This window comes from Dermacentor variabilis, chromosome 3, assembly GCF_050947875.1.
Source record: "Dermacentor variabilis isolate Ectoservices chromosome 3, ASM5094787v1, whole genome shotgun sequence".
NCBI lineage: Eukaryota > Metazoa > Arthropoda > Arachnida > Ixodida > Ixodidae > Dermacentor > Dermacentor variabilis.
Genome location: NC_134570.1, coordinates 103,884,622 through 103,909,770, shown reverse-complemented (window position 1 = coordinate 103,909,770; position 25,149 = coordinate 103,884,622). Strand labels below are relative to the sequence as shown.

Sequence of the window (25,149 nt, the reverse complement as noted above, 5' to 3'; positions counted from 1 at the left end):
CACTGTCGAGAAGTCTCCGCGCGGCCTTCCGAGACCAGAAGCTTGGCGCACCGGTGCCTGCTAACGCGCATATTTGTTCCCTCGCTTACTGTAACCGAATGTGTAACTGGGCTAGTTGGTTTACTTGCATCTTTAAACTGTAAAAGCACACGAAGACGAGAACGAGTGAAGAAGTGTTCTCGTCTTCGTGCGCTTTTGCAGTTTCAAGATGCCTCGCTTACTGCACACACAGTGGAAAATACTTAGTGGCCCAAATGGAGGACAGGTTCTTTGAAGAGCGGCACCCACCTAGTATATTCATGAGGCAGCTCGCTAAAGTGTTGCCGCGCAATATGTTCATCGGAAAGCGGCACAAACCAAGTGCATTTGTGGCTCAGCCTGCTAAAGCGCGGAATTGCAGTCCTTCGTGAACCTTTTTGACCTGGGGCATCTTGCGCAAACATTTAATAACTATAATAATAAAAAATTTAGGAACGCGTTCTTAAATGTCAGATCGACAACTGCTGCTGCCACTAGAACGCGTTCTTAACTTCCTTATTATCTTCGTTACGAAATGTTCGCGCAAGCCGCCCCTGGTTTAGATTCCGCGCAGCATCCCGTAATTTGAGAGATATTTTTTTTGTCATTGTAGACCGACACATTACCAGTTGCACATGCCTAGGTTACCAAGTCAGCGTCAAAGACGTTCACTGAAGAACGCCACACACCTACTGGCGCATGCCCACTGAACCCAAGTCGGCATCAAAGTGTTTCTTGCAACAGTAGTGCCTACCAAGTCTAACGCCTACAATCACCCATGTCGACGCGATGGAGGTTGAAAAGCGGAACGCGTGTGCCCATTGCTATATATTCAGTGGCCCAAGTTGGTCGGACGGTTGGAGTCGATCGCTATTATCTCGGCGCATCAGCTCGCTGCGCTACGCATTTGAGGACGGAATGCGAAGTGATCGATGTTCGCGGCCACCCGGTTAGTTAGTTAGTTAGTTAGTTAGTTAGTTAGTTCGTTAGTTAGTTAGTTAGTTAGTTAGTTAGTTAGTTAGTTAGCTAGTTAGTTAGTTAGTTAGTTAGTTAGTTAGTTAGTTAGTTAGTTAGTTAGTTAGTTAGTTAGTTAGTTAGTTAGTTAGTTAGTTAGTTAGTTAGTTAGTTAGTTAGTTAGTTAGGCAGACAGACAGACCAACCTTGTGCGTTTGGCGGGGAAGAAATCGAGAGGCAGAACAAAGCGGACATTTGCCATTTCCAGGTTAGAAAGCGTTTTCTTTCTTTTTTTTTTGCCGCTTGAAGAACTGTCCTTATACGAACCTTTTCAAGCGAAAAACACCAACCAAGGCATTAGTTAGCGCTTGTTTTCGTACCCTTTCTTGTGATTGAGTTCATTTCGCGCTACTTTCGGTTACGAGCAGATCAACCCACTCGCTCACTCAGTACGGCACGCGCTCACACGTAGTAGCTGGTACCCGCGCCATTTACCCGCGGCAGGAATTCCAAGCGCGTAGCTGTTATTGTCAGCGCTCCAATTGCAGGTATATCTTTTGGTTTTCACTGATGCCAGGCAGCGCATTATTACGCACAGATTAACGCTAGAACTAGTGGCTGAATTTGGGGGTACTTTTCATTAGCCTGCTCGGCTATTCCGATGCTGATTATCTAAAAAAGAAACTCATCAGAGACGAAATATAAGCACAGGGCGTCCTCGGCTATGTGTCGGCATGCATTACAGCTTGTCCCCATAACAAACGCAAACCGCGAAGTAGACTTTAAATTCAGAAGCCTACCTTTGATATTTTGCGCTCCCGGAAGTCGGCTACAATAAGAGCCGTCATACAGCCGCTAAAGTAGCACACAGCGTGATAAAAAGGCTGGATGTAATAATCGTTGACTGTGCTCCTCATCCGCCTGTAAGAACAAAAATGAGAAGAACGCCACATACACGATCAAAGCAAGGTTGTAAGCGTTCAATTAAAATGCAGAAAGCCAACGCATTTCCTGGTGAAATGCTGAAATTTCAAGTTTCTCAGAAATAAACAGTTATACAACGGTAAATGGGCCCAGAGCCACTGAGGAAACCATTCGTAACTACGTGCTACACTTTAGCAAGAGGAAGTTTTACTGAAGAAGCGGTTTCTCTATATTTCTCCTGCCGGCTGCCATTTCACGGAAACTGCTTTGTCGCCTGACACGGCTCAATACGGGACTGCAGGCGTATCACGAGCAGGTGCATGGCATAGTCCTCTCTATACTGCCGCTTCAGATGTGCCAGTCACTGGCAGGCTCGCTCTGTTCTCTGGGGTTAATTAAGCAACGAAACAACAAACGCTGCCGAATTCAATGCCCTCCCTGCCACAAATATGCGCCTTCAGGCGCATCATTTCTTTTATAAAACGAACCGAAGTGATTTTTTTGCTCTTGTGCCTGCTTTCTTACTTGAACTTTATTCGCTAACGCTTCATTCTTACGCGCTTCCGAGGTCATAGGTGCCTTCGTCACCGTAGGAACGATACAGGGTGTTTTAGTGAACACGTTCATATTTAATAAAATGTACATATGTGCCTGCATACCCGCCGTGGTTGCTCAGTGGCTATGGTGTTGGGCTGCTGAGCACGAAGTCGCGGGATCGAATCCCGGCCACGGCGGCCGCATTTCGATGGGGGCGAAATGCGAAAACACCCGTGTGCTTAGATTTAGGTGCACGTTAAAGAACCCCAGGAGGTCAAAATTTCCGGAGTCCTCCACTACGGCGTGCCTCATAATCAGAAAGTGGTTTTGGCACGTAAAACCCCTAATATTATTATTATTATTATGTGCCTGCTGCAGGTAGTACAATCTGAGTCCGTGAACTGGTATACTCGCAGAGGCTGGCATTACGCGCACAAAAAATTAAAATGAAGTTTTTTTATTGAAATGAAAATAAAAGAAACAGACGTAGTCACCTTATAATGGTGACGGCTACTCCTTTTCTCATAGCGCAAAATAATATAAAGAATATGTAGTACTTCGCACTCGTGTAACTTCGACTTCTGTAAGTTGCATGTTCATAATTATCGATATACACCGCAGTATACCTTTCTACGGCTCGTTTCTAAGGCAACACCGCATTCACTAGAGGCGCTTTTGTACAACTTTGAAGCATCGAACTCGTGGCTGAGCGGTAGCGTCTCCGTCTCACACTCCGGGGACCCTGGTTCGATTCCCACCCAGCCGATCTTGCAAGTTGTTTTTTAATCATGAAGTGCCTACCACGATTTATCGCTCACGGCCAACGCCGCCGACGCCGACAACACCGGCTTTTCTGCGACAGGAGCTCCTTAACGCTCTCGCGTTAAAAATGACCTTTCGCGCGCCTCCGTTGCGATCACGCGGCGAAACCGAAGCCGCGAAAGGGGTGTTGCCGCAGTCTGCGCGACGCGCTCAAGCTAGAAATCAGTTCTGTTTATCTCCCCAAGAAGGTAGCGCAAATTTCAAACGCTTCTTGTAAGTCATATGAGGTGGCAGCACCTCCCAGTGAGCACGCACCGCCATGATGGCGCGAAATTTCAAACGGAGGGTCGGAACCGTACCTGTACGGCAAAGACCTTGCGGGACAGAAAACCGCCGCCATACATGTACGGCAAAAACCTTCAAAGGGTTAAAGCAACAAAGAATACAGACATCACCATATGCTGCTGAGATTATTCCCCTTCATGTGAGACATGCGCGCAGGTGCTTGTGTTCTCAAAGGAATGAATGCCTGCTGCGACTCATGTTGGCGGTCAACACTTGGCGACGTCTTTCCTTGGCTCTCTTCTCTGCGTGGTTTGCCTTTCATCTCCTATAAACCATTAGTCACCATCGCATACGTTTTCTTGCGCTCTGTTGATTGTAACGGAGGAGCTGCTTTCGCTGGGTTGACAGCATCTAAGTTCGGAGAAGACGAGCCTTGCATCGGGGTCCGACCATGTAGTATTTTTGTCGCCAGAGTAATGAAACCGCTTGATGCTTGGGACATCTAGCGTATGAAGCTGTGTGGTCTCGGTTGCAGTTGGCGCACTTGGGTTGATTTCTAGAGGTGCCGACATTATAATCATGCGCTCCCGCACAGATCTTGCATCGCAATTGGCCATGGCAGGACTTAGCAACGTGGCCAAATTTCGATTCGATTTTGCCAGGGCCATCTCTTGGTCGTATACGTTAGTTCACTACGCCTCCGCTGCTCTTATTTCCGTTGCACTGTGGAAGGTACAGTTTCCCTTCTCTAAATATTATTGACCCTTTTCACGGCGGTCCCGTGGGCGCTGCCATGTTTGATTACGTGGTGAGGCGTCCATTGCTTGCCTCAGCTCCCTCCGTTACCCCTGTGCTTACAATGGATGCACATGGCGCCGATGCGGCTCTGCAAGCCTCTGTTTCGGCGGATGTCATAGACGGTGACTCGCGGACGACACGCGAAGCTTTGGCTACAGCTTCAAAGGACATGTGAGCGCTTTCCGAGCTCATTACGCTTTGTCCAAGCTGCGCGAGCAGCGTATACGGTGCTTGTAATATAAGTGGGGCTAAAAATGTGTTCATGGCTATCCGCGTATGAATTAATGAGTACCAGCGTGTTTAGATATTCGTTCTTTATTTAGTAATACTTTTAAGTAGCGGCTTGTCACGTTTCTGACTCAATGAAGTTCCCCGCGTGGTCACTATCTGATGGTTTCTTTTCTGCCTGATCGTTCCCGCGCGTGCTCAGTCGCGATAGATTTATTCTTGCTGGTCACAAGGTTATACGTTATACAAGGTTACACGTATTTGTTCTATACGTTTTAATAGCTTATAGGAAGTACGTATTATCGCTAGTCACTCGCTGGGTCAACCATTACGAAACGTTCAGCTTTGAATATTAGCGTGCTGTCGGTGTACTCACCGTGACCACTGCTTCGGCGCGTTGATTAAGTGCGCGCCCGTTCACTTATTTTTGATACGCTGGCGATGTAATGGGCGTAATTTCGCGTGTGAGTTGGTGCGGATGTGAGAAGTTAGCGTGCGAGAAACTTACTATATGCAGGGAAGCGGCGCTACTGACTCTCTAAACGTATAAAGAGCGCTAGTCACTCGTGCAGACGTGCCGGAGTTGAAGTCCTGACCTTAGTGGTAGAGATGAGTGATGACAGATGCACGAACGGATGAGTGATTTTTTTTTTCGCATCAAGGGAAGAGGTGCATCGCGCAGAGCCAGCCACACAGGCAGTCTTTTTCTAGGAGCGGTCCGTGAACTTGGACGCACAAATTCATTCCGTTCCTTAATCTGCCGGTCACAATTTTCGCAGCCAAATACTGCACACGTCTTCACACCTCCTCTCCATATTTTGCAGCATGAATGGAGCACAGTGCGTTAGCGAAATCCCAGTCGCATTTTTGACAGCTGATTGCACAGAAGAAGGACAGAACATCTTATGGTTTCGTATTCGTGCGTTTTCGCTGAGGCAACGTGCGGGGCGCCGCCGTAAGCGCAATCTAGTTTCTCTAGAGCAAACTGCTTCGCGAGGAGGGTCAATAGGTGTTCTGTGTGAAAGCTACGGCGCGCGTTCGTAGTCCAAGTCCGCTGCGTGTTCGTCGTCCAGATACACCAATACGTCCTGCCTGCTTACCACACTTTCGCTTACAGCAATCCTTGGCTTACACCGACTCCCACAGGACGTGATGGAGTCTGCACGATTTTACCAAAAGTTGATTTCGTGAATGAGGTTACCATTGGCTTCGGTTAGCGTTCCTTCAGCCAGCCCACGCTAACGTATGAGCTCTTTGAGTTTGTGCGTCGAGGCTAAAGCGTCAAATTGATTTCATAAAATACTTCCTGACTCTCTTACATATCTCTGTCTGTCGGGGCTGTATAATTCCGTTCGTGAGCGTCTTTCAATGAGAAATTCATTCCCAGGCACTTCTTGCGCTAAATGAAAGCTTGTCTTCTCGTACTGGACAAGTTTTTTAAAGCGAAGCTTCCTTTTTCTCTTCCTTCGACTTTCATGATGCTGCTGCTGCTGCTGTCTTACGCGCGGCGTTAGAAGGGGGTTCACAAGGTGCATATACATGGCAGGAGCGTGGTAGAGAGGAAATGCGACGTGAGGAACTCTTTTGGACCATTGCGTAGCACTGCCTGTGCATAATGTCCTCTCGAACTCCCTGAGCGTCGCCAAAATTCTCTCCTGATGGCTGTAGTTATCCGTTAGACCCCAAGAAGCATCACCGAAACTGCAGTGCTTACCTATCTACTAACATGCAAGTGATCCCCAGTGGAGGTGAGTGGCAGAGGGAAAGTGGGGAGAGGAGGCAGAAAGTGGGTAAAACCAACGCATTCACAAAACAAGTAAATAACAGCCTTGCCACTCTTCCCTCGCCGTTCCCATACATGGGGGAGAGGAAAAAGGTGATGTCAGAAGGCAAGAAAACGCTATTACTAGATACGACTGCGTTTGCGGAAAAACTTAAGGTACGGCCCGGTACGTTACTGTAATTTATGGAAAATTCATACCATGAAAATTTGTCAAGCGGACAACTGTCGCAGCGCGTGTAGGCGCAAAGTCGCATTTAAGCACCGTAGCGTCTAGTCGCCAGTACGGAAGAAGTAGCTTTGTGCCTATGGTATTTGGCAAGGTCATGAGTTCAATCCCCACCGTGGCAGCCGCATATTGACGGGGGTGAAATACAAATACGCTCGTGCACTTAGATTTTCATGCATGCTAAAGAAGCCAAGGGTGTCAAAATAATAAACCGCAGTCTACCACTACGGCGTGCCTCATAATCCGATTGTGGTTTTGGCACGTACAGCCCCAAAATTCATATAAAATTTGACGCCTCTTCACGATGCCCTTCCGCCAATAAGCTCCAATAATAATAATCGTCTGCCGCGATGCAATGCGCTGTGTGAGGCAATGAGAATGCTAGCCTTCTCGCAGGTTATGAACAATGGCGCATAACAACGCCTCAAACAAACATGTCTCGCTGTGTGTTCGGTGTACTACGCAGACAAACAGCACGGGTGCGCACAAGGTAACGTTTACCATCAACTGACCACTCTCGTATTTTACTAAATGCTGAATTAATTAAGCATTCGCCGTCAACAACGCTGCTAATTATTGTCGATCAAAGCAAACAACACAGAAAACTTCGCTTGCTTCGATTGCCACTGTGAATAAAATCTGCACTTCCTTTTCTTCATTTTTGAAGTACATTACAATGTTTGCTTTTTATGTCGACTTTCCCAGACATAGATTACTATATCATCTTCCTATTGCGCAAATTATGATGACTTTCGACAAAAGTTATACGCCGCAGTATCAGTGTCAGCCCGAGCGCCGACGCCACCATCCTCCACAGTCTGTTATCAGCGCCCATCCCAATCTGTTGGAAATTCGCCAACCACAGTCCCATAGCATGAGCCACTTTGTCCCCGCGAAGTATACCGTGGTTAAAAATCTTCACAGAACGCACAGCAAGTTACTGCAGATTAGGCTACCCAGTAAGAAAGTGTCGAATTTTTACCGAAAGGTCGCCCTTTTGGTCACTCCGCGAGTTTATGTGCAGTAGCCGACTCTCATTCACAGAGAAGCATTTTAACCGCTGGGAATTTACGCAGGTACACAAGGCATTAATGGCGTCACTAAGAATCTTGAGTAGACTGGTCACCATGCATTTAGATACGTTTGTTGCCCTATATTGCGTGAACACCATCTTCGCTGTGTTTGCACATGAAGACAAGGAAACCGGAGCAAAGAAAAAAATTGTGCTAGCATAAAAAAATAGGTTAACTTGTGGACTAGGTGGGGAGTTTGTAGAAAGACTGGATACTCCATTTCTCTTATAAATGAGTTAAGTCAATACGCGTTGAATATTATTAAATACGGTCAACTCGCATTCCCTCGATCTCTGGTAATTCGACTTTTTGAGTCATTCGACTGCACTGGAAAGTCCTGACGAATCACCATGCATTGCTATGAAAGAAAAACTTGCTTAGTGTAAGTGATAAAGCATGCTGGTTCAATAAAGTCGAGTAACACTGGCGCTCCCTTGCATGAGTGGCGATTACTTAAAGCTAAAATGACAATAAATTTAGCATATGGTGCGAAAGCTTCTCTCGAAGATGACAGTGACAGCAGATAATTGTCCTCCAGTGACCACGACGACTTGCCTGTTTTGAGAATTTTCACAGCACCGACGACAGTGTGGATGTATTTGGGCAACTGGCCCATGACGAAACGTATAGTTATTGTAATACTGCAATGAACTAGTCTGTCGAAGGCGGTAGATTACATCATAAACACTTAATGTTTACACGCCATGTCAGGTTACCCAACACCATTGTTACAGTTCGGAAAATAAAGTGTGCCTTCCCATTCTGCACTTCAGTTCGTCAACGCAAGTTCTTCCGATGGATATTTCCCTAGCGACGCTGCATTCCCTGCAGCCCTGTACCGTTTCGACACTGGCTACTCATCCTCCACTTGATATGACTGCTGCGCAGTCGTCTTCAACTTCCACGTATAAGGACCCATTACGCCCAATGATTTCCCCTGACCTGCGACCTGATTACGCTGATTATCTCTGCTCCCTCGAAGCTTCGTACCAAGATATCTTTTATCGGTCGTCCATTGGGCCAGAGCAACCTTATTTCGCATCGCATAAGCACAAACGATGCGCTTCCCATTCACCGGAGGCCTTAACATGAGTCAGCAACCGAACGTGCCATCATACAAAACGTAGTCGACAAAATGCTTGAGAATAACATTGCACAGCCTTCCTCTGGTCCTTGGGCCTCCACAATCGTATTGGCGAAGAAAAAGGACAAAACTTGGAAGTTTTGCGCGGATTATCGCCATCTGAACAAGGTGACCAAGAAGGACGTGTACCCTTTCCACCGACCGAAGACGCGTTAAACTGCTTGAACGGCGCCAGTTACTTCTGCTCCATTGACCTCCGCTCTGGGTACTGGCAAATTGCTGTAGACAAACACGATCGCGAGAAAACAGCCTTCGTTACCCCTCATCACCGCTACCAATTTAAAGTCATGCCGTTTGGGCCCTTCAATGCCCCTGTCCCCTTCGAATGCATGGTGGACTCTCTTCTTCGAGATTTTAAGCGGTCGATATGCCTCTGCTATCTTGATGAAGTTCTTCTTTATTCGCCCAACTTCTGAAGCCATCTTCATCGCCTCTCCACCGTTTTTTGCCGTTTTCAGAAAAGCCGGTCTACAGATCAACTCTGCTAAATGCCACTTCGGGTGCCGTCCCATCAAAGCCCTTGGCCACGTCGTCTTTGCTGCCGCCATACAGCCTGATCCTGACAAAGTCCGTGCTTTAAAGGAATGCGCGCTTCAGCGCTCGTCGAACGACGTCCGTAGCTTTATAGGAATATTGTGACGTTCGCGTATAATTCATCGCGTTACGACACCGCCGGCTATTCACATCTCCTATATGGCCGAGAACCCGCGTTGCCCTTGGACACATTGTTGCCCTCGGCCACACGTTCAACCACTGAATACGCCCGCGACGCGATCGCACACGCCGACCACGCACGCCAGCTCGCCCGCACCCGTCTCGAGGCCTCGCAGGAGCATCAGAGACGCCTCTATGATTGCCACCATCGCGACGTACAATTTACTCCGGGTTCTCTAGTGCTTCTCTGGTCCCCCATTCGACGTGTGGGCCTTTCCGAAAAGCTGCTGTCCCGCTACACTGGCCCATACCGTGTGGTGCGACAAGTGACCGATGTCACGTATGAAGTCATCCCCGCCAGCCTCTCAGCGTCATCGTCGGCTGCAAGTGACATCGTTCACGTGGCGAGACTAAAGCCATATCACACACCTTTCGCCGCGGATGTGTAGATTAAGCACCGGGACGGCGCTTCTACTGCCGGGGGTGATGCTACGGAACAGCCGCCACAGTGTGGCTCCACTGAGGAGAAGGAAGACGACGTGGCCACCGCTTGATATAGCGTCGCCATCATTGCCACCGCTTGTCTACGTGTAAATATATTGTAGACTCGTACGTCAGCTACACGTAACAATATGTTCCTACTTTCGACGCTTCATTGAGAACTTCGCGGACATCGACCGCCGCTTGACTGGTCGTCTCAAGAAGGGCGTTTCTTTTTTGTATGGACCTGATCAAGCCTCCACCTTCACCGAACTTGTTACTAGACTCGCGAATTTGGCTCATTTTGACCAGGCCACCGAAACCGAAATTCATACAGATGCGAGTGGTCATGGCATCTGCGCTATTCTTGCCCAACGACAGAATGGATTGTCCCGCGTTATTGTCTACGCTAGCCGACTCCTATCTCATTCTGAGCAGAATTATTCCATTACCGAACGTAAATGCCTCGCTCTCGCGTGGGCCATCACGAATTTTCGCCCTAACTTTACGGGCGACACTTCTCTGTTGTCACGGATCACAATTTCCTCTGTTGGATATCTTCACTGAAAGACCCTGTGGGACGCCTCAGCGACTGGGCTTTAGGATTCCAGGAATACCCCTTTTCTTTGACATAAATCAGGGCGACTGCATCAGAACGCCGACTGCCTTTCTCACCATCTGTCTTGCCCATCTGATCTCACTGACGACGACACTGATGCCAGTGTTCTTTCCATTACGGACTTTCTCAACATCGTCATTGAGCAGCGTCGTGACCCCTGCTTACGATCTATCATTCATCGCCTCATCGCACAACTCTCCTGCCCCCCCTCCCTGCTCTTCGTTTTAAAAGACAGTGTGGTGTGTTGTACAGGCGTAACTTTGACCCCAACTGCGCCGAGATTCTGATTGTGTTTCGGGAACACCTACGCTCTGACGGGCTCGCCACTTAGGCGTCGCTAGCATTTACGACCGCGTCCGTCGGCGCTTCTTCTGGCCTGCCCTTAACGGTTCCCTTCGACGATACGTTGCAACCAGCGAGTGCTGTCAACGTCCCAATATACCCTCCTCGCGTCCAGATGGCCTACTCTAGCCGATCGGCATTCCCTGCTAGTCGTTTTTTCGTGTTGGCTTGGACCTACTTGGACCTATCCCTGTGTCAGCACTTGGCAACCGATGGATTACGGTTTCCATGGATTACGCGACTCGCTTCGCTATCACGTGAGCTCTCCCCACGAGCTGGGCCAGCGATATCGCCGATTTTCTCCGTCGAGATGTTATTCTACAACACGGTGCTCCTCGTCAGCTAACGGATCGTGCCCGTTGCTTCCACGCCAAAGTCGTTGGTGATCTTCCACAATCCTGCACCACAAATCATCAGTTCACGACAGCTTACAATCCCCCAAAAATTAACTGACCGAGCACCTCATCCACATGCTTACTAACATGCTCTCTATGTATGTGTCGGAGATCATCGTGATTGGGACTGTGCATCGCCCTTTGTCACCTTCGCTTGAAACTATTCGCACCATGGCACTGTGGCTTACTCACCTTTCTATCTTTTGTATAGCAGCAACAAAGTCCTGCCATTTGATTCCTTGCTTCCCACAGATTCATCTGGGACTTGTTCCTACGTCCTGGATGCATTGCCCGCACCGAAATTGCCCGCCGCATTGCCCGTAATCATCTTGTAGTATCTCACTCTCTCCAAAAAACGCTTTATGATCGTCGCCACCACCGAGATGCGCACTTCGATCCTGGCACACTGGTCCTCTTCTGGCGGCCTTCTCGTCGCATGCGCCTCTGCGAAAAACTACTGCTCCTTTACTTTGGGCCCTATGGCGTGGTGCGCCAAGTGACTGACTTGACATACGAAGTCTCCCCTGCGGTAGCCCGCACTGTGTCGGTGGCTCTGCCTACAGAAGTTGTACATCTATGGAGGCTCAAGTCCTACCACTCGGACTAGCGCCATATACCTTATCCAGCACCGGCACGGCGCTTTTGCCCCCCGGGATTTATGTTACAGTATGGTATGGGCCGGCAGCGCGAGAACGGAAGACGAGGTTGACTGTTTTGCGAAACCATGCTTCGGAGCCCTCGCTGTTGCGTTTAAATTAACACCGGTTCATATCTCCTATACCGTCACAATATGTTCGTTTTTGCCACCGTTTGTTAACTCAATCTTTCGCATAATTCTACTACATCTCCCGGTTTCGGTAGGATCGAAATAACTGGAGTCGACATGTATCAGAAAGTTCTGCACTGGTCGTTTTAAATATACAACTTCAAAGGAATTCTCGTTGGAAACAAACTTCATCGCATTCCTATCCATTTCTTAATATGTAGATCAGCTATGTGGATAACAGCTGATGTGTTGCCCACGCTTTCTTCTTTTTCTTTCCTAAATGAAATATTTCTGGTTTAAAAATGCCCGTTAGAGGTGCGTACATTCACTTTGAGCGGCTCCTTTGTCCTGATGAAGAATGCGCATTTCTTCTGGATACACGCGATTGAGAACCACGAAATAGCGCACTTCGGCTTCTCGTGCTCCTCTTACTTTAGGAAAACAAACATTTCCGTCATAATACTGAGCAGATAAGAAGGCAAACATAGGCGTTGCCTTATCTTTTATGGACAAGAAAATATCCTGCCGTCTGGTAGTTTCGCAATAATTCCCTTAAAAAAAAACACGTCGCATGTTTTTGCTTAATTGTTTTTGTCACTCTCTTACACGAGAAATACTTACATGTATTGAGGGAAAGGAACAATGATGAATGGTAGTAGATGCAATCTGGCCACGGTCCAAGTTGCGATGGCGCAGCCTAGGAGAGAAAGCATGGCTAATGCTGCCAGGGCCCCAAGCTTCCGTCTGCATAAAGAGAACACAGGTCGCTTGGATGCCGCACAGGGATCGCGGAATGAAGCCTATTGCCAACGCTCAATCAGCATGCATACATACGACCTCAATGTTCAGCCCACAATCGGTGCATGAGTCTGCTCTTATTATTTCACTGCACTTGTGAAACTGATGTACTGGGCAACGTGGCCAGGCTTTTACTTCAATCACCCGTGACGCTTCAAGACGTAATAAACATTCAGACTCGCCATGGACAAAGGACGCCGTCAAAAAGTGCGATGATGGATCTTTGTGCCCGAAAGACTGAAGTCCAGCTGGTCATCTCCTTCTTGGAAGACGGCTCTTTTCAGCCAAAGTCACGGTTTATGGTTGGCGCCGCATGCAATGAAACAGGCGCTCAGGCTGCACGGTTCACATCCTTTCATGGAAGGCTCAATATGCCCAAATATTCGAAGGACGGTCTTACTCGCTCACTCGTCTGTCTACACGTAGAAACGTGTGAGCGTGTCACACACACACACACACACACACACACACACACACACACACACACACACACACACACACACACACACACACACACACACACAAAATACGACACCTAGTTATCATGCATGCGATTCCTCTACGAAGCTACCAAGGCGTTCTACATTTCATATCCTGATCTGGAAGCACCACTTTCACGTAAGGGAATAGCGTTGGCTTTACCGCTGGAGGGAAGTGATAGCTACAAAGTCGGAGATGGAAAACAAAAAAAATGAAAGAGATATTTGCGAAATTTCCTAGTTGGTGACTTCGGGTGTCTGCCACTCGCAGTGGAGTTGAACGGTCTGAAAAAGTGATGACCAATTAGCTAAGCGATGCTTGTGGGAGAGCCTCCAAGACGTGGGCGCGGTCCGTAGGTTGGTCCGGGGCTTGGTTTCAACAGCTTCTACGTGCCGGTACAACCTCCTCATCGCTAAGCGAACGTCTCTGCACTTTGTGCGAAATAAATTCGTGCAGGAAAGATTGCTGCCATATTGTAAACAACAGTCGCCGCGGGCACTCTCACTATGTTATTAGCCACCCTTGGAAGAAGAGCGTTGGAAATTTTTCACTGGTGAGGGCAATTATACTGAATGAAAGTTGCGCGCGAAAAGAATTGCAGTGATGGTGGTCACGCGATCTCTCCAAGCAGGTTTCCTAGACTTTGCGACTGGTTTGATAGGAACTGACTCGGGGGAATTATTCTGCATATAGATTGTGCACAAAACGAAGTGTTCTGATGATGATCATGCGCTCTCCGCATGTAGACATTCTACTCTTTGGAAGTGTAGCGCTGAGAACTGGCTTGGATCCTGTATACATGGTTGCGCGCGAAGAGAATTGTCTTGATGGTGGTAACGTGCTCTCTGCATGCAAGTTTGCTTATCTTTGGAACTGCATTTCTTGGAACTGGCTCATAGGAATCAAGTTGCATAATGGTGGTGCGCGAAAACACGAGGGAGCCGCCGTTTGTCCCTTTAGCCCAGCAAGCGTACCAGTATGTGGATTTCTTTCACTACGAAACAGGAGTATGAAGACCGGCTGATGGAAATTATCTGGTACGAATGTGGTGCGGAAAAGTATGTGCCTTGCGGTGGTCTCATTGATTGCCGCATACTTTCGATGTATGCCGGTTAACTGCCCATTCTAACAGGAGTATACTTAGTACGGGCTGGGGACAAATATTTTGCGCGATAGTTGTGTGGAAAAGGTAAAGTCCTGATGTTCGTTCCATTTTTGTTGCAAGCATTGCCGTTATGCTGACTTGCTACCCTTTGGAACACGAGCACGCGGGAGATTTCAGGCGTGAGGGAAACCATCTTGTACAATGATGTTCAGAGTGGTTAAGATGTTGAGCGCTCGGAAACCAGGAATAACACCCAAACAACCTTGAGAGTTCCAGAAGTGGAGCTTAAAGCGATTCTGTTTTCATATTCATTTGAAGAAAATCCATCAAAGGCACGAACGCTATCAAAGAACATTTTGCCATAGACCACTGGTAGCGCGTCGATAGCTACTTCAATCTATGGATATTTAGGATTTAGCCCATCAGTCCGAAAATTAAGCCTCCTATTTATGCACAGTCAACAACATCAATGAACACAAATACCTGTATCCTGGCTTCTCTTATTTTTCGACCTCGTTTTTCCGCTCTTTGCTAAATAAATTGCAAGAAAAGCACATTCCAGGAAGCAAGCGCTTTTCCCAAACATCTTGTATTGTTCCAGCTTATCAGGAAACTGTGCCACGGAGATTAATCGGGTGATGAGTCATAAAACTAGTTTTGTGGAAAACGCCAGCAGCTGGTCGGAAGTTCGCGAGATTCACGAGCACCCCTGAACTGCCATATTCACTTCCACGTTTTCATTTAAAATAATAAAGTGAGAAAACGAACCTTCTATCCGCTCAGAAATCAACGAAGGTCATCTCCCAGCCTTGTGCCGGTCTACCGATATCTCTACTGGGTCTTTTAAGAAGATTTAGCTCGGGAGCTCTTGTGTAAACGCATGAAAATAAATAAGTAATTTTTCTCGGCAATCAATGTGCCGTATTGATTAGATTTCTTACGTATACAGAAAAAAAGTTTAAATGTAGTAAATGTTCAAATTGAACTTTCAATTTATGTCAGCAATGTGTTAAAAATATTTTCAAATTTCAATGTTTACAACTTTGTGACTCAGCAATGCAAAACTTACCACGGTTCAGTATACTGCACGCAATAATGCACCTAATGTAACAATAGTGACGCATCATACGGCGAAAGAAAATAAACGTCACTAATTCGCGAGAAGCGCTTTTCAAAACCGTCGTAAATATGTAACAAATTTACGTAAATCACAAACTCTTACATCGAGGCTGCGAATTATCTAACAAATGCAATTTACAGGACTGCGGTACCTGGCTTGCGGCACGGTTGCGAACTGCAAAGTTCGTCCTTCAGTTTTTTGAAAAAATGATCAACTTGTGGCATTTCTTTGTAAAAAAATTTCAGGTCCTATATAAAACTTATGCTTCCTACAGCCTCTAGAATTTCACTTTCTCTCCTAAAGGCAACAAAATTTCTTTCAAATTGTCCATCAACTGTCTATTGAAGGCATCTCTGCGTTTAACATACATTTGAAAAGACAAGTCAGAGTTGGCCCCTTAGCTAAATCTTCCTCTTAAAAACACATCTTTCTTGCTGTCACTTCCAATCAAACCTATTATTTATTTTTAAAACCATCAATGTTTTAGTCAATATTTTTCATAATGATTACACCAGTGTACCCGCAGGGTGCATGTAGATAAGAGTAATTCAAGTTGAAGATTGCATGGGGACCCTCGAAACAAACGAAACAGTCAGGCGAAACATTTTACTAGACATGTCTGAATAGATCATGGTACTGTAATAGGAAATTATGTGAATGTAAAACGAACACGATCTTTGGAGCTCACCTTCTAAATGTCAGCAATGTTAGAAGCGAAACCACGAAGAGTTGGAAGTCCGTCGATAAGTACCAGATATGTGGCAATGTGTCCTAAATAAATTGAAATACATGTACCATTGATCACTTTAGAAAAAAATATGTAGTCCAACATCTGAACAGAAAGATTCCGCCTAACCCTAAACGCTCACAATAAATCAAGGTAATGCCAGATACATGTTCGACGTGTATTCGTTATAATGGATTTTGGAGGCTCATGAGAATAAAAACAATATGACTGCAGATTTCAGCGACCTTGCAGATTCACAGCTCCATTCCGAGCCAAGCTTTCGAGCAGCGGATTGGGAATTTCAGCAGGATTGGAAATTTCAGTCCGGTGATAAACCGGACAATTTCACACTTTGCTTCCATATGACTCACTTGCTTGCAACTTTGTCCGAACGCGACATTTTCGAGCATTTACTTAAGCAATTCTTAACGCCGTACTTTAACAACACACTTCTTAACTGCGCATGCGCATCAACCAGGTTGTCCCATATGCTCATTAGTTAGGCTCTAGAACGGTTCAATTTGTATTGTTCTACAAATGCTGTAAATAGCCTACCCACTTCAAGCTTGCGATACACGTCGCCCATAATATGGCACTTATTGTATGTAAATCTGACATCACTGCCACCTCTTGTTCTCGGAGCAGCGGGAGGCTTTGTAAGAGCTTGCTTTAACGCCTTTAAACGGGCCAGAAACGAGAGTTCAGGAATCTTCATTTAGCTCCGCATTGCGCTACACACTGAAATTTTACTGCACAATACTCCTAACATGCGCAACACTCCCTTGAATATAAACTCCGTGAATTATACAGTTGTCCCAGGACACTGTAAAAACACGCATGAAACGTTTGGCGGGCTTCTGTTTTCGCTAACAGTTTAGCTGTAAAATATGCATTCAATATAGAACTAAAGCTGGCTACTGCGACATCAAAAAGCCATGCAACGAAAAGCGAGTGCGCCTTAAGCTTAGAAAAGTCTTTAATGTTTTTTGGGGGGAACAGACCTTTATATATGTGTGAATCTAATCCTTAGGATAAATTAGAACGATAGATAGATGAGATAGATAGATTGATCGATTGACTTATTGAATGGTTTATTTATTTATTTATTTATTTATTTATTTATTTATTTATTTATCTATCTATCCATCTATCCATCTATCCATCTATTTATTTATTTATTTATTTATTTATTTATTTATTTATTTATTTATTTATTTATGAGGGCTTCTCTTTTGTAGCAGGACGGCCACATGTGTTAACTTTTCATGACAGCAAATGTATCAATATATTTGCAAGTTGAACCTGTATCCTGATTCTAAGCACAAGGAACCAGGAAAATTTAGAAAATATCATCCGGTTTGTGGAAGAGAAAACGTTTATTTTTGGCAGCTTTCTGGAAATTTTCAGCACCCGCAAGATTCTGAGAGACGTAGCTGAAGGTATTTCAGATAGGACCGTAGTATCCTCGTCGTAACGTAGATTGCATGGTTACAGCTTCTTGAACACTCATAAATGAACTTAAGAGCAAGTTCCCGTAAATGTGTGTGGTACAAGGTTCCACCGAGGTCGTGTGCAAAGCTCACCTCGCTCTTCAGTTCAGAAAAGTTTCGGATCTGAACGAGTAAATGCCACCAGTGTTGCTCCATTTCCAAGTAAAATCTCTGGAAGAAATTCTCGGTGTCCGGTCCGGTGACCAAACGAGGGAGCAGGTAAAACCACATGAGGATGAAGAAAAGTGGTATGCACGTCCTGAAATTTGTTGCAGTGGTATTATTAAAAGGCGTATCTCATCCTAAAGGCATGGCTTCGATGCCTCTAAGGACACCGCGTTATGAAGTGTTAAACTAAGCCTACACAGTTTCGCTACAATTTCAAAAAAAAATTTGCCTAATGCTCTTAATCTCTTACAACTCCGACAACTTACAACCTGCCCACTCCGTTTCTTTCCCCCCGTATTTCCGCTCAACGACGCTACATGTTGCACCAACTCGCCCAACAGTCAACGCTTCTCTCTTAATCTCTATACACGCGTTTAAATAAGAGGTATGCATACGCCTCAATGTGCCAGTTCTAAGCGGAACCTATGTCGTACGAATATGCCCTTCGTTCGGTCAATCCGCTAGCCACAGCTCTTAACGTTGTTCCACGTAAGTTTCAGCCAGTATTCTGAACATTGACTTGGTCTATATAGCTTGCACTATGTAAATGCAAACAAATTTTTGGTCAATTTCCGCTCACTTAGGGAAACTGGAATGCGAATTAAAGGGTACAAAGAATGGGCAAGAGACCGAATGATTGGAAAAAAGCAACAGAGTTTCCTCTGTCTTGCTCACTCTGCGTTTGTGCCTTTTGCTGCTTAAGATATCGGTAAAAATGAGGGGATTGGCGAATATTTGAGGTTTCGAATACAACTTGGATGCACATTAACTACTCGCATTGAAAAAAAATTATTAGGTATTCTTGAACATTTCAAGCTAATCAAATATTTCATAACAACGGAGCGGTAAAGTGCGTTTACTGTTCTCTAGCTGGTAAACAAAGTACCGCAAATTATTAGAAATACTACAACGATAAAAATTTTCGAACCAACGATGCAACAAGACGAGTAATCCAAGCTTTGTTTTCGGTTTCACAGAGGAATCCTCGATAACAACATGTAATCCTCCTGCTTCATTGTCATTTAGTGTTTTCGCCGTATAGTGATGTAGCAGTTAGCTTTTACGCCACAACCTGTGATTCTTTCTTTGCAATGCGCCTTTTACGTCTGCCTACGGTTTGCATGTCTTTCGACAGTTCTTTTTTCCTTTCTTTTTTCATAAATATTGATATTTCCTTGGCCAACAGAATTTATTCCCGGGCTGAATGGTGCCTTGTTCTTGGAAACTGAGTTTCTATAGTACAAATGGACAGGCCGTACACGAACACGCACGATGTAAACGGACACTGATTTCCAACTATTTTGATTTTGGAATTCTTCCTTGCACAACGAATTTACTAAGCACTTTTACCTGGCTTGGAGGACCTACCTCCTCCCACGTTCTAAACTCCATAGACTTCAGGCTCTAACATTAAGGCTTCTACGACGGGGGCATATCCAAACCCCCCTACTTAGTCACAGGATTTACCCCGAAATTCAGAAAGCAAATGCACGTGCACTATGAAAGTACTTAGCCAACTTAGATCACATGCTCTGGCGGTGTCCCGCGTTACGCCGCGATGAAATTAACACTTCATCACGCTGGGATGCAGTTCTACGCAGCCCCAACCTCGAAGAAAGGTTATGGGCTGTCCAACGTTCCCGCAAAGCTGCGGTGAAGTTCGGCCTCTCTGTCTCGACGTGGGAGCGGCCCGCCACGTGCTAAGGCACGTCTTAAAGGACCACAGTAAATTTCATCCATGCATCCATCCATCCATCCATCACCAAACTTTGATACATGCGGACACGTTATGGCAGAGTTCTGAATGGTGTGGTATAAGTCTGTTGCCAGCTTTGCGGGTCACTGTTGCCAGACTGCCTGCGAAATTTGACGGGGAAAAACACCGTCAAATGTAGCGAATGCAACGACGACGTTTCCGAAGCGCACAGAGTTACCAGATCACACGCGCGCAGGCTCCCAGCTCCCGACAGTACCGGAAAGTTGCTGCATAACCCGCACGTTTTCATATCGCTTGCTTGCTGTGGGCCCTGGCCTCCGACGGTACGAAGCGCTTTCTTTCGCTGCACACGCTGTGGCTGGTCCGCGCGGGACGAGGCTTTCGCTGTACCAGAAACTGAGGCGCGTCGCATAACACTCGGGGCGCGATATATGGCTGCGCGCTCTCGCTACAACGGTAGAAAAGGGTTGCATCGCCTTGCTTTGCACAGGCACTCTCCTGAGGCTTACGCTGCTCGCAATACACTTTTCGGAAACAGACGCGTCAAATAACACTCGGACGGCGATATATTGCTGCGCGCTCTCGCTACAACGTTAGAAAAGCGTCATAGCCTTGATGTGCACAGGCAGTCTCTTGGGGCTTACGCCGGTCGCAATCAAGACTTTTCTGAAACAGACGCGTCGCATAACACTCATGGCGCGATATATCAATGCGCGCGCGCTCTCTCTACAACGGTAGAAAAGGGTTGCATCGCCTTGATTTGCACAGGCAATCTCCTGGGGCTTACGCTGCTCGCAATACACTTTTCGGAAACTGACACGCGTCGCATAACTCGGGGCACGATATATCGCTGCAGCGGTAGAAAAGGGTTGCATCGCCTTGCTGCAGGCAGTCTCCTGCGGCTTACGCTGCTCGCAATTATACACTTTTCTGAAACTGAGACGCGTCGCATAACACTCGGGGCGCTTTAATTCGCTGCCAGACATCGGTGGACGGCCTTGACGGGTTCCGGTCCTCTGAGGTCGAACTGTCGGCGTCGGCACCAGCCCGACTCCACGCAGAAAGGCCTCTTCCGCGACAAGGTCCCTGAGGATGTCCGAAATCTCGAACACACTTGGGTCCATCCGTGGCGTCGTCATGGCGAAATGAAATGAGGAGACGAAATTGTTGCGGTATTTATGAGCCCCTGGACGTTTACGCACGCACCTTTACGACGTCGGCGGGCTCGCAAACCGCAAGACGCACGGGTGGCCCTGCGGAGATCATTCCTCAGCTTTAGAGTCGAACGTGCTGTCTCGCGACGTGATCGGCAAGGGGATACTGCCTGTGCAAAGCAAGGTGATTCAGCCCTTTTCTGCCGCTGCAGCCAGAGCGCGCAGCGATATATCGCGCCCTGAGTGTTCTGCGACGCGTCTCAGTTTCAGGAAAGTCTTTATAGCGACCGGCGTAAGCCCCGCGAGACTGCCTGTGCAAATCAAGGCGACGCAACCCTTTTCTACAGCTGCAGCGAGAGCACGCAGCGATATATCGCCCCCCGAGTGTTATGTGACGCGTCTGTTTCCGAAAAGTGTATTGCGAGCAGCGTAAGCCCCAGGAGAGTGCCTGTGCAAAGCAAGGCGATGCAACCCTTTTCTACCCTTGTAGCGAGAGCGCGCAGCCATATATCGCGCCCCGAGTGTTATGCGACGCGTCTCAGTTTCAGATACAGCGAAAGCCTCGTCCCGCGCGGACCAGCCACAGCGTGTGCAGCGAAAGAAAGCGCTTCGTACCGTCGGAGACCAGGGCCCACAGCAAGCAAGCGATTCGAAAGCGCGCGGGTTATGCAGCAACTTTCCGGTACTGTCGGGAGCTGGTAGCCTGCGCGCGTGCGATCTGGTAACTCCGTGCGCTTCGGAAACGGCGTCGTTGCATTCGCTACATTTGACGGTGTTTCTCCCCGTCAAATTTGGCAGGCAGTCTGTCAACATTGACCCGCAAAGCTGGCAACAGACTTATACCACACCAGTCAGAACTCTGCCCATGTTATCAGACTACAAATGCACATAAGAGATGAACTTCAAGAAATTGTGGTTCTTTATCGCCAAGGATGGATGGATGGATGGATGGATGGATGGATGGATGGATGGATGGATGGATGGATGGATGGATGAATGGATGGATGGATGGATGGATGGATGTTATGAGCGTCTCTTTTGGAACGGGGGGTGGGTTACGCCATCAAGCTCTTGCTATTACACTGCCTAATGCCCTACCTAGGTTAAAGAAGAAAAAAATGAAATAATAACACTAAGAACTCCCACAAACAAATTTTCTGACCACCTATTACAAACTGTTTTGGTACGTCTACGTTTTTTGTCATTTCCCTACCTTTCTTCCACTAACCTTCCAATCACCTCTTACTAATCTCTATTGCGGACATGTTTACATTTCCCCTGCTGCCGCGGTACCCAAGGGCTTCAAGGAGGCCAGTTGTGCCTAAATCGACCCTCGGGCAGATGTCTTCACATTCTATTAAAACAAGTTCCGTCGTTTCCCTAGCTCTACTGTTTTAATAGCTTAAATATTAACGCTAAGGGCGCCCCCTAACGCAGAGATCACCAACTTTCTTTATGTGGGCTGCTTCAACTACCTTTATTCCTGCTTTTTTTTATTTTGCATATCTTAAGACCATCTTATCTGAGCAAAGGTGTGCACCCGCATAGGTTGCAGTGATTTGCCAGGTTACCTCCAAATTTGTTCCTCCTTATAAGGTCACATTCGCGTGCTCTCCCTTTCAAGCAGCCAATATACATCCGGCCACAACTTGGCGGAATTTTATCCACCATGTGTATTGTACAGCCAGTGTAGCGATAGGCATGCCCTTTTTTATCTAAGTGAGTCCCGCTTTTGTTTACCTAGCAAAGCACATCTTAAGGTTAGCTGACAAGCCATCACAAAAAAATACCTAACGTCATACCTGTTACTATATTGTTAGGATTGTGCGAAGCGCGATGAATGTAGAGAATAAGCTAGCTGCAGTAGGTGAAGAGAATAATTAGAGGTCGGCGCCCATCCTCGCCGGTCCTTCGGGCCTTGATCGTTCGCGCTGCACAAACTCAGCATTCACTTGGTATTTTTTAGCAAACTAGCCACACAGCAGCCATCGTTTCGTGGATAGTTTGCTTATAACCACGCTCTAAAGTTGTCGAGAGGCTATTCATGCTTTCTTTTATTAATAATTAAGGGTATTGTGTTTAAATCTGGCCCTGTTTCCCTTAATAAGCAGTTTTCTTCTTTGCACTTTTTAGGACAGGAGTGGTACCTAACTATACCAAAATAAATATTTCTGCTATAAATACGTATATGTGTCGGCTTTTGACTATTCCATATTCTGTTAGATATTTGATACTTATTATTGGCATTCGATTTGTATTCAAGCAAGTTTACATTCGCCCAAGACATCTTCGCGTCAACGTTGATGCAATGTAAGACATATGCACGCAGCACGGAAAGATCTTAGGCAGGCTGTCGCTATCACCTTTTGTGGTTCGCAGATGTTAGACAACTGGTGGATGCTATCCAAATTCTAATAGTCTACCTATTCGCGATTAAATATGGAACGTGCTTCTCACCTGATCAACCTTCTAAGCACGGCAATGAGGAACACGGCAGGCCCGTTTCCCTTCTTCTTGCTTACGATGTGAGACAGAAAAAATCCGCTGCAGAAAGATTCAAACGTTTCGCAGTCGCCATCAAAAACAGGTCGTTCAATGTCCGTCATTTCATATCTCGCCGATCGATAACCACCCTGTAAGTTTGTAAGCTTTCCAACAAAACTCCCTCTCGGATTTAGACACTGCACAGGCACTATGCCGGACTGATCGCTCAAACAACGCCTCTGCCTACAACTGACCAGAAAAGGCAATGTTTATATTGTCTACCGGAACGATATTTACGCATGTAGCCTTAGATTTGTGGAACATTCTTTTGTAACAAAGATGAGTTTATTTATAAACGCCTTTTGAAAAGCCTCAGATCTACCAGAAAATTTATCTGCAGTGCCTGACGGGTGCGACAAGAACTGTGTTTTATTAGAGCGAAGTTGACTATGGTAAGGATCCCGGGATTTCTTCGCGGCGTGACGTTGAGAGGAAGCTATCATCATCTAAGGATCCCCCAAATGCAATGGCTCGTACCTCCCCACCCCTCCCCCACCTCGCAAGGTAGAAGCTACAAGCACTCAGCAAAGTGAAGCGAACAGTGCAAACATTGAAAACACGCGTACAACATACACAATGGCATGCGTTTCTATAACTAACAACCTCCAAACAAGCATCTGAACCGCGTAATTGATGATAAGGTGCTACTGCGCCTCCACGAAATTCGAAGCACGTAGTGCTACCGCATACGTTTCCGGGTGAAGGTCACTGTTGCACAAGCTGCCGCGGCGACGGCAACGTGGCTGTAGCATGTTCTGACGATGATTTTCTTCATGTGTTCTATGTGGAATCACTCAAATTCCAAGCCTGCTACCGGCCCCACTCCCGCCTTTCTCTCTCTCTCTCGTGCTCTGAGGATTAAGCACTCAAAGTCATGTGCTCACACAGAGTCTTGTGTAAATCTGTAGCTGCCTGTCAAGAAACAATTCTGTAAGGCTCCGAGATAAGCCGCACTAGGGCCTCGCACTGGCCTCGTAGGTCTCGTATACGTTATTTCAATTGAGCGCGACAGTAGAGCGAGAACGTTCAATCTTTCATGTCAAAACTGGCAAAATCATCACAATTCTCATCACCGCAAGATTTGTTTTTTCCTTTAGTGCGTTGGTGTCGATAAGACATGCATGCGCAGTGTTCGACGGAAACGCTAACCAAGGCATCTTCAGCCCCTGCTGAGTTGTCTGTGATAAGTGTACACGCGGCTGCGTTCATCATTTCATTATCAAGCTGCCTTGAAGCACCCCTTCAAGCTGCTTCAAGGCAGTTTCTGGTCTCTGGCCTTTCTCTCTTGGAAAAATAAATGAATCTTGAATCTTGAATTTGCTTTTGATGGCGAACGCTCTTGCGTTTCCGTCTCGGCAGTAGAATACGAAGTTTTCTTGTGTGACGTGCACCTTTTGAATACAATGTGTTCCCTACTTCTGCCTAAGATCTCTGCTGAGGCTAGCAGTGACTGTAAAACAAAAGTAAATAAAATACCACAAAAAGACATGCGCTCTCTGAAGCATCCAATGGCTATAGGAGCGGAATTTCAAGCAGTCAAGCCGCGCGTGAGGTTCCGCACCTAACAGAAATGTTATAGCCCATTGCAAGGAAAAATTCAAAATCATTCCAAAAAGTATGTAACAAAATTACCCCGCAAGTCCCGTATGTATTATATAGCGTGCATATCTTTTTTTTTGCAACAGATGGATATGTGACCGGGCAAGCATCTGTCGTTCTTCCGGATGTGGATTTCCTCTAGCATCTCTGACACACATGCGCATCTTTAAGAGTTCGACGTGTGACCTGCGATGTCGACCCGTGACCATTTACGGTGTGTGAATCGTGTTTCTTTTGTTTTTTTGTTTTCCTTCTTCAC

At 46.5% G+C, this 25,149-nt stretch overlaps 1 protein-coding gene across 1 annotated transcript in view; it reads right to left on the bottom strand.

Annotated features, from left to right (window-relative positions):
- Nucleotides 1-25,149, bottom strand: part of LOC142574075 (nose resistant to fluoxetine protein 6-like) — a 42,595-nt gene that overhangs the window by 16,954 nt on the left and 492 nt on the right. Inside the window, exons 2-6 of the mRNA XM_075683245.1 lie at nucleotides 23,205-23,291; nucleotides 17,802-17,967; nucleotides 16,180-16,262; nucleotides 12,610-12,732; nucleotides 1,773-1,893 (exon numbers count right to left, since the gene is read on the bottom strand). Of these exons, the coding sequence (XP_075539360.1) occupies nucleotides 1,773-1,893; nucleotides 12,610-12,732; nucleotides 16,180-16,262; nucleotides 17,802-17,967; nucleotides 23,205-23,291 (580 nt within the window). The remainder of the gene's footprint in view (nucleotides 1-1,772; nucleotides 1,894-12,609; nucleotides 12,733-16,179; nucleotides 16,263-17,801; nucleotides 17,968-23,204; nucleotides 23,292-25,149) is intronic.